The 9,376-nt window shown below is 38.7% G+C and overlaps 1 protein-coding gene across 2 annotated transcripts in view; it reads right to left on the bottom strand.

Annotated features, from left to right (window-relative positions):
• Window positions 1-324: 324 nt before the first annotated feature.
• RFTN2 (raftlin family member 2) overlaps window positions 325-9,376 on the bottom strand; it is a 30,169-nt gene continuing 21,117 nt past the window's right edge. For both annotated transcript variants that reach the window (XM_041403462.1, XM_041403463.1), the window contains exons 8-9: window positions 7,781-7,859; window positions 325-4,331 (exon numbers count right to left, since the gene is read on the bottom strand). In XM_041403462.1, the coding sequence (XP_041259396.1) occupies window positions 4,062-4,331; window positions 7,781-7,859 (349 nt within the window). In that variant the 3' untranslated portion in view covers window positions 325-4,061. The remainder of the gene's footprint in view (window positions 4,332-7,780; window positions 7,860-9,376) is intronic.

Genomic DNA, 9,376 nt, shown 5'->3' with positions numbered 1-9,376 from the left:
ATCTGCCATGGTGTTAAGCTGTCAAGACAGCAATCTCCATTTTTTGCCTTCAAAAGATGAATATACTAAAACCAGGGAAAACCTAATGAGCTTTACTAGATGGCATTAATTCTATCAGGCTTTGCTGTGCAGACAAGACTACAAAAAGGTAATTTTACCTTGAGGCAAGGTATACATTGATCTAACCCAGCTGATGTCAGTGTGAGACAAACACCATAAAATGGGAACTGATTTGCTAAGTACTTCTAATGGTGAGAACCTTCCTATATGAACTATAGAAAAGATCTGAACCTATACAAAAAGAAAATATTTTACAGACCAAAAACAAGTGAAGCAGCCATTTATTGCAGTTGACCAGGTATGTAAATAAACTGTTCTGACAGTTATAAGCAAAGTACAAAATATTTAACTGTGGACAGTTTCTTCCTGTTTGTAAACATTAGAAAACTATTTCCTCTCCAAACAATTTAAGCATCAGAAAGTATAAACAGCCTTTTGCAGAGGTTCATGATCATGGCTGCCTTCTGTTCTAATAGTTGCAGAGCATTTCTGTTGTCACGATCAGGAAAGGGCTTTCCCTATTACATTTCAAACACACATTTTCCTGGCTGAAGTCTTGTTATTGACTACAGAAAGTGTACTTACTGTTTTTTTCAGAGAATTCTTCTGATTTACAAAGCTGCTTTACTTAGTGGACAGTACTGGTCACACTAGTAAAGGCAAACCTTAATGCCAGACAGGTGATGAGGATCTGAAATCACATCTCCTATACCCAAAATGCACCCTCCCTTTTTCACTCATCCAAGTAAGGTACAAGTTGTCCCTCAGAATTTTTTAGAACCATCAAACCAGAAGATTTTCCATAACTTGTTTTAGAAGCATTTTCAATGTTTTCAGTTTCAGCATTCAAGCCTTAGGAAGATAAGTGGGGAAGTGCATGAAGTCAGAAGGTTCTTGCACTGTCTTCACACAGGCTGAGCGAACAACTTGCCCTGACTGCCAAAAGCAAACAATTCAGATGAATATTTCTACAGCACAAGAAACTTTGATTCTATGAGACAAATGACATTAAAAAACCCAGCTGTCCTTAACAATCCAGGAACTGCTGAGTGGGTTCAGTGGAAACAATTTAGCACAGTTATACTGCATTAAAAAGACAGAAAGGAATCCAGAGGTTTGCAGCATTGTCAACAGCTGTGAGATTCATGAGCAAGGACTAAAGCATAGTCAGAACTGATGGCTACTGAAAAAGAATATGGCTTTATTTCATTTTAAAAGAAGCCTTTCTTGCTGCATGATGTTCTAGTGTACCTGTGGACATCCAGGGCATACTCAATTTCCACCGTAGTTCCAAAACAGTCTCTCTTGTGTACAGCCCATTAATTGTAAGGAGAATATTTGTCTTAGAAAGATACTATTTTATTTGAATTTTCTGCCCTTTCAACAGGTGATATGGAAAGATGTGAGTTAAAAATTAAGTAATTTTTATCCAATGAATGCATTCTAGAAAAAGTAACTATTAAATAGACTACTTTATACTTTGTAACTTACTTAAATACTTACAGCTCAGTTTTGGTTTAGGGTTCACTAATGTTAACTATCTTAAGCAAGGATCTTGCTTTATAAAAGGTTATTTCTTTGATATACTTTAAAAGCTCTAACTTGAACTATTCAGAACTGGAGTTCTGGACCAATTTTTGCCCATTTTGTCCATTTTACAGATTGTGTGGAGAATGACCAATGGTTAAAATTACACACATATGTTTTGGATAATTCATTAAAAACTACTTCTAGAAGTAGAGCAACATATTTCAGGTTGCATGAGACCAGCTGTTAGTCCATTTTTAATATGCTAGAGTTACCTGGCTTCCTGCCAGAGATAGCTGTAACTTGTACTTGCATATTTCTTCTCCATCTGTGTCCCATGGAGAAGATCCCTGCTGCCTGTGAGCATGACCAGTGCTCCCCAAGAAGTGCCACAAGAGAAAGCAGCACTTGGGCAGGCTCTGCAGGGACACCCAGCCCAGCACTCTCGCTGTCAGCAGAGGGATCTTCCTCCTACAGTGCCCCACACAGGGAGTGGACACAAGGCTCATGCCCCACATCCCTGAGCTCGAGATGCTGCGGGGAAAGCTGGGAGAAGAGCCTTTGCCAGAAGGGGCTCCTTACTGTGCCTCCTATTGGAGGTGCTCCCATCACTCCCCACAACATACAATGGGGAAAAGAAGTTGAAGCTTAATCTCCAGAGCTGTAGATTTTTCGGGAAGAAAACCTCCCAATCTGCTACAAACAGTTGAGTTGCTCTTCCAAAGAAAAAATAAGCAAGCATGCCAGTAAGAATTTCATAAGTAGCTCAGGAAGCAGCTCCAAAGCAATATTATTTCAAGCTCCCTCTATGCTAATTATGTCAGTAGAATGGGTTTCCCTCTACACCCCCTGCCCTACAAAATTAATTTTTTTTTTCTGCATGAATTAGTTTTGCTTACTGAAATAAGCAGCTGTGTTCTTTTTGCACAGCTCTGAGACTTCAGCTGAACCTCCACTATCCTGGCCATCTCCTGGGGTGCTTATCTGGAGTTAATTGTTGGTGTTCCAGTCACTGCATTAATCTGCCCACTGCAGTTAGTGCCAGCATTTATCACTGTGGATTAGGCAGAGTCCCACAGCAGCTGGTGGGATGCCATCCATGGGGAATGAGCTGTTGTAGGTAAATGATTAATGACATCTAGGTTTGCAACACAACACACAAAGACAGGTACCAGAATCCCTGGGTGATGTGTGTGCTGTACTGCAAACATGGAGAGTGAAGTTATGAATACATGTGCTCAGTTCTGACTTCTTTTGACCAAATTATTATACACTAGCTTAGGGATGATGAGCATTTACAAATTTTTTTTTTTTTTTTGCTTCTAGAACTAAATTAAAAATGCACATTGTAGCTATAACCACATTTACCTTCTGGAGAGGCATTTTTATTCGGCTTCTCCTCTGTAAAATAGTTTCCAGACAGCAGCATAAAAGCAGTTGCTGTTTGTTCCTCTCCCCACAGCATTAACCTCCCTTAATGCAAGCAGCTCCTCCCCATAGTAAAGATGGAAGCACAGCAACTTGATCCTTTCCTCTGAACATTAAGTCTGGTATTGGATGCAGCTCAATGCACTTTATCCAGTGTGAGATACATTTAGCTGAGACGTTTTTATATATACATCCATCTAATACTGCCTATGAAGTTTAGCCTACATCTTCCTCCTCTGCATTAGCAGCATCACACTGTCTCAATGCTTCCTAGGGAGCCTCTCAAACTAATTGTTTACAGACTGCAAGTTACCTTTCAGGGGATGAGAAGTTTTTAATTTCCACTCACAAGTACATTATGAACACATCAATATAATACAAGTTATAAGCTCCTGGCTTACATGTACAAGGAACCCTGTGAAAACTGCATAGGTGAAGTTTATATTCCAGGAACAAGTTACCTACCTACAGCCTCCTGAGTTCTTCTGTCCATACCAAGTCTGAATGTAGCTTAAATTATTAACACTCTAGTGTAAGACTTGACATTTCTCTAGGCTTTTGAACTTATGCAAGGCAAATAAAGTGAAAATTATATTAAAACTTAACAACAGCCAGACAGTTCATTTTTCCCCACCAATATTTACAACATCCTTAAAAAACCCCAAACAACAAAACAACCAAACAAATCCAAAAGCATTCCTCCAGCTTGTGGAAAGTTCTAAATATCCTCATTCCTTTCTCTCTCACACAATTCAAACTGTCACTGTTTTGCAGCTTTTGCTTCCTTGCTTGTCAAAAGCATTAACAAGTTAGCAGAGCACCCAAGTCATGTAGTTATACTATTAAAGACAGACAGAAAAACAAATTATTTTGCAGTAGTATTATTACTACAGTAGGATTAACACAACATGGAAAATGACAAAAATACAAAAAGAGTTTGGGAGGAGTCATAGGATTATACCAATGTATTTAAAGTAGTGTAGTTTTTTTAAAAAAACCATCTGTGTGATTTATGTACATGTCCATTTGATGCAGTTACTTACTTATCACATACACGTGACCTGAGTGACTCCATCCTCCTGGTCAAATTGTCCATCATCCAGTTCCCTTAATACTCCATCACTGCTGCTGAATCCTGGAAATCCTCCATAATGGGAGGATCCCTCCTTGATCCAACATTGTTTAGAAGGAGATAGGTGAAACTCGTCAGGTGGTTGTCCAGTTTCTACAGGGCAAAAAGTAGCTGTGTCTGATCCAACACTTCTGCTGGACACCCTGCCCTTTTCTTCCCTAGTCATTTGTCTTAAGGATTTCCTCTGAAAAACAAGAGAATGTTGAAATGTTAGTTTATTTAGGGGAAAAACAATTGAGCCAAACACTTTGCAATGGATCATGGATAGATTTAGTGTAGTTGCATTTTAATCCCGAGTGCAATTCTCAAGAAACAAGAGATTGCCATTATCTGAGGAGGCAATTACCATTCCCATGGTAAATCCACGCAGATAGGAGTCAGTGGCTGCTCTATACAGCCATTTGAAATGGGATCTACAGAGTCCTTGCACAGGAGGAACTCAGGATTAATACAGTCTGACTCTAGTATTGGGACTGCCTGATATCTTTGCTGTAGAAGTGATGGTTGCCAATGTCAAAAAGGAAAGTAAACAGATCATGATTTCTGCAAACAGTAGACCCACCAGACTATGCTAAGGCTTCCCTGAGGCACAACAATAAATAAAAGGTTTATCTCACTTCAGCATCAGGAGCTACCCGAGTTCCTGAGATCTGTGACGATGCAGCACCTCCAGAGACAATGTCAGTGCCTTGAGCCACACAGAGGAGCAAGGTCAGCAAGGCAGGAGTGCCCTGAGCCACCTGCCTGGAGCCCTGCTCTCAGCACGAGCACAGCTACACCAGGAGATGTCTGCCGGGGACACTGCCCTGCCCACAGAAGGAGCACATGTAGCTGAGGGAATCCAGCCTGAGCAGAGAGCTGCATTTTAGTGCATGAAGGACACAGTGCAGACACTTTAAAAAAAAAAAACCCAAAAAACAAAACACTCCACAGACTTTTACTATGCTTTGGCAAGCTTGTGTCCCCCTTCTGTACATTGCTAAGCTTTTTCTCAAACCCTTTTGAAACAGTAAAAACAATGGCCTATGTGGCTAAAGGAAACATATTTAGGAGAGCTGTTACAGAGAACATTGGGAAATTAAACAAAGGGAAACAGCATTGCCTCAGGAGAAACAGAAGGAAGTAAGTTGTGCTTGGATGCCACAGAAAGAGGATGGAAAAGTCTGCTTAAGGGAAATAAAGAAAAAGAGAAAAGAAAAAATAACCCCCTCAAGCACTGCATGGTTCAGTCTTGCATTTCATTCTCTGAACCCTTAGAAAAACAAATGGTATGTGACAAACAAAAAGTCTACAGAGACAATACAGCCCTTGTAACCCAAGAAGCTTTTCTACTATCACATAAATCATAAGCCAGGCCATAACTCACTACCCCACAAATACACAAGGAGAGAGAAGAGCTGTGAGGACTTAACATACTCCATCCTCAGAAAAGAGACCCTTTGAGATTAAGAGACCAAGTAATGGGGGATTAAAGTTATGGGAAAAACCAACATAATTGGTAAAACAGAAGGAAAATGTGACTCTGCTAAATGTTTCAGTTTCAGCCCTAGTTTACCTATTTAGCCCAAGCTAAATGACCTCAGCATAATGAAATTTCTGGTAGAGAAGCAAAACATGGACTGGTACTGAAAAAACACATTTTGTTCAGATTTCAAACATGGAAATCCTGATGTAAGTGGCTACAAATCAGCTATTTCTTGTTTACTCTGAGTACGTTTATGCTTAAGTCAAACATTTCCCATTCCAACAAAATAAAACAACTACAAAACACATTTTAATTTGTATACCCACGGCTGCTCATCACCCTACAACAGGGTGGAAGAATTTCAACAGTGAGTACAACGCTTCCTATTTTTAATTTACGCCATGTCTCAAAGATTCATCAGTTCCTCAGACTGAATGTTTTTACAGAACTGGTTTGTATTACATCTCTTGGCAGAATCCAACTTGTGACATACAGTTACACTGCCTTTTAAGGGGCACACAGTTAGAAGTGACATTATGCCTTACCAAGGGAAAAAGAATCAGGAGTTCATGCCCTTATTATATACAGAGTATTAAAGAAGTAGGAAAGCATTAGGAAAACCATTATTTTATAGCTGTCATGATTTCACTTTATATATTTACAGTGCTGCTATCAAAAACTGTGGTCCAAAATATATTTTCAGAAATGAATTAGGAAAAAAAGTAAAGGCTACAAAGTCAGGCATGGAAGAGGAAGTCAGAAGGTTTTAAAGATAAAAGCTGGAGGTGCTTTTGACACAGTGGGTGGTTAGGGAAAAAAATTCTACTGGCAGAATTTAGAAGAGGGTATGAATGGAGAGAGACAAAGACTGGCAAAGGAGACTACACAGAACACTGAAGAGCAAAAAAGCAAAAGCTCCAGTTCTGAAAGTGAAGAAATAAATTATAGTGTACAAGAACTATCTGGGAATTGAGACAGTGGCAGAGACAAAAAACAAACAGGACTTGAACTGTACATGTTGAAGGCAAGTTCTTCCAGGCATGGAAGTACTAATTATCAGGGGACACAGTGACAAGGAAGTTAGGCTGGAGATAAGCAGAAGCCTGGAGAAGAACAAAAAAAGGAAGAGTATATTTTAGAAACACTGAACAAAAGAAAACACAGATGATGGCAATACACTGAACAGACAGTAAAAAAAAAAAAAAACCACAAAGAAAGATCAAATAGAAATACAAGAAATTTGAAGACTTATGGAAGTATTCATACAAATAGATAAACAGCTAGGAATCACTGCCATATAATTATATGCCATGAATGAGTTTGTGAAGTTACCACTCTACTGCTGGACATGAGTGAAAACATTCACAGTTTTCCTAACTGCTTAAGGTTATCACAGGAAGGACATGTTGAATAGAAAAAGGCTGTTCAACCACTGAAAATGAGAAAGCACCAAAAATGAAAACCCATCACAGTAGGTCAAAAGACCTGGCAAAGAAAAGCCCACCAGGAGTTCACCCTCCTCTGGCCACAGCACGATTTATTGCAGCAGTGTGCTGGTGCAGTAATTGTTGTGACACTGACTTTGAGCAGAATGTGGAGACTGTCAGTCACTGATACACCCTCCACTCAAAAGGGACAAGGAGTTGTTGAGGTTCAACTGCAGGAATTTTAAAGTCTCTATCTCTGTCACACATTTTCATACAACAACAGCCCTTCATCCTGATAACCTGCAGGTTACAGTATCCCTTAGGAGTGTTGAGCTATGGTCTTTCTTCTAAAAATGTGAAAGTAGATGTTTTGAAGGTCAAAACAGTTTTGCGTTTCATGTGCAAGAGATGCAGGATTTTGATCAGACTCCCTAAAGACTTCCAAGGAAATATAGCATAGCCGAACACATGCACCTGAGACACAGTAATTCCTTAGCACAAAACAGGTTTTTAGCCTGCTCATGCTTTTCTCTTATGGCTTAAGAGATAACACCTGAAGAAAAAAAAAAATCATGTGATCCAGCTGCAAAAAACATCCATGAACTTGAACTTGTTTGCAGGGAAACCGTGTTCTGCCGGTTCTTTCCCCTGTCAATTCTGAAGTCTAGTTTGTTTCTGTATCTTACCATTATGTGAAGCACTAAATTTTAAAATATGAGTACCAAAAAAAATGTTACTCACCTCTGGTGTCTGGACAGCAGAACTCCACATAACAGGTCTCTGAAGAAAAATTACTTGCTTTGTGGCCAGATTTCCTTCACTAAAATTTAAAGAAAATAGTTTAAATGTTTTAAAGGCAATAATTGTCACTAACATATTCAAAGTCAGCTTCAGGGTCAGTGTAAGTTTGTGACTGAGAAGAGGACAGACTACAGAGTATTATCCAGTTTATTAATTCCTCAATGGTTCTATAATGATATTTTTTAAAAAACAGAAGCATGGAACTGGGTCAAAGTGATGCACATGAAAATATGGGCAGACCAGTAATTTGTATTACCATGACTGAAGTTACTTAACATGTGTGCTTTTGAAAGTTTAAATATCAGAGCTCCTACTTTTAATCCAAGTTTGTACATTTATTTCTGAAGCAAATCTTCACAAGCCTTTTTTAACCTAATCTTCACAGTTAAATATACAGCAACATAATATTACCTATTAATATAGCAACAACCAGGCCCAATCTTAATAGATCCATAGCTTCAGCAAATATGAATACTTTGTGGTATGAAACTTGGGAATTAACATTCTTTACTGCTAAATAAAAGTTGTAAAATATCATCTAGTTGACACAGCATAAGTTTGCTGCCTCACCACCTATAGATAAAGGGCTTCAGCTCAGTTTTAATAAGCTTTGCATCAAGAATGAGATAAATGACACCAGGTGGTTTGTACAAGGGAGGTACCAGCATAGGCAGGACAAGAGAATATTTTGGTAAGAAAAATAAAGAAGGTGGGGGAAAAATGAGCAACTTCAATTCTGGAAGTTCTACAGATGCTAATACCATTGTGGTAGTCAAAGCAGAAGCGTTGGGGTTTTTTTCCAAAAGGGAATACTTGTAGAAAAATAAACATGATTAGTGAAGTTGCTCCCCAGACCAGATATTACTGATATGATGTTTCATATGCATTACACCCCCTTAGTAGTGGTGATAAATACATCCTCTAAGTTTTAATGTATTTCCACTACCTTTCCACCAGAAATACATGTCACCACATTGACAGGCTATGTAATACAAACCCCAAGCCCATGTCACTGAAAGTGAAACAATTTCAAGACAAGAACTCCAGAATAAGAAGATTTCAAAAATTCCTGTTTTCTTCTAAATATCAGATACTACAATTTTCTAAGCTCTTCTCCCCCCAGCTGCTTCTGGGTAGTAATCAATAAGATCTTTAAGCATATAAAGGCAAAACACTGAAATTGTTTGGCCAAAGGGTGACTACAGATTTAAGAGTGCACTAAATAGAAGTAGCAAAATAGAAACACCAAAGAGATGGCAGTTCATTAGAAGTATTTATGATTCTACCTACTCTATCAACCACAAAACAGTGTTATTATGCATAACTTTACGAAGAACTACTAAAACAATGTAAGCTTTTACTTTTACCTTATGTCACAAGGGTAACCACCACACACATGAAGTCAAGGCAACTGATGCATGTTTCAAAACTGAAAATTATTTTGTATTTAACATCAGGGACTTGCTCCAAGAAAAACCAGGGATTAGAACTGTTCCTATGAGCTCAGAAGAGTTTGTTATCAGCCTGTCCTTAGTA

Source organism: Onychostruthus taczanowskii, unplaced genomic scaffold (assembly GCF_017590055.1).
Source record: "Onychostruthus taczanowskii isolate IOZ18803 unplaced genomic scaffold, ASM1759005v1 scaffold20, whole genome shotgun sequence".
Classification (NCBI taxonomy): domain Eukaryota; kingdom Metazoa; phylum Chordata; class Aves; order Passeriformes; family Passeridae; genus Onychostruthus; species Onychostruthus taczanowskii.
The sequence above is the reverse complement of the archived record's forward strand: the minus strand, read 5'-3'. Positions and strand labels throughout refer to the sequence as shown.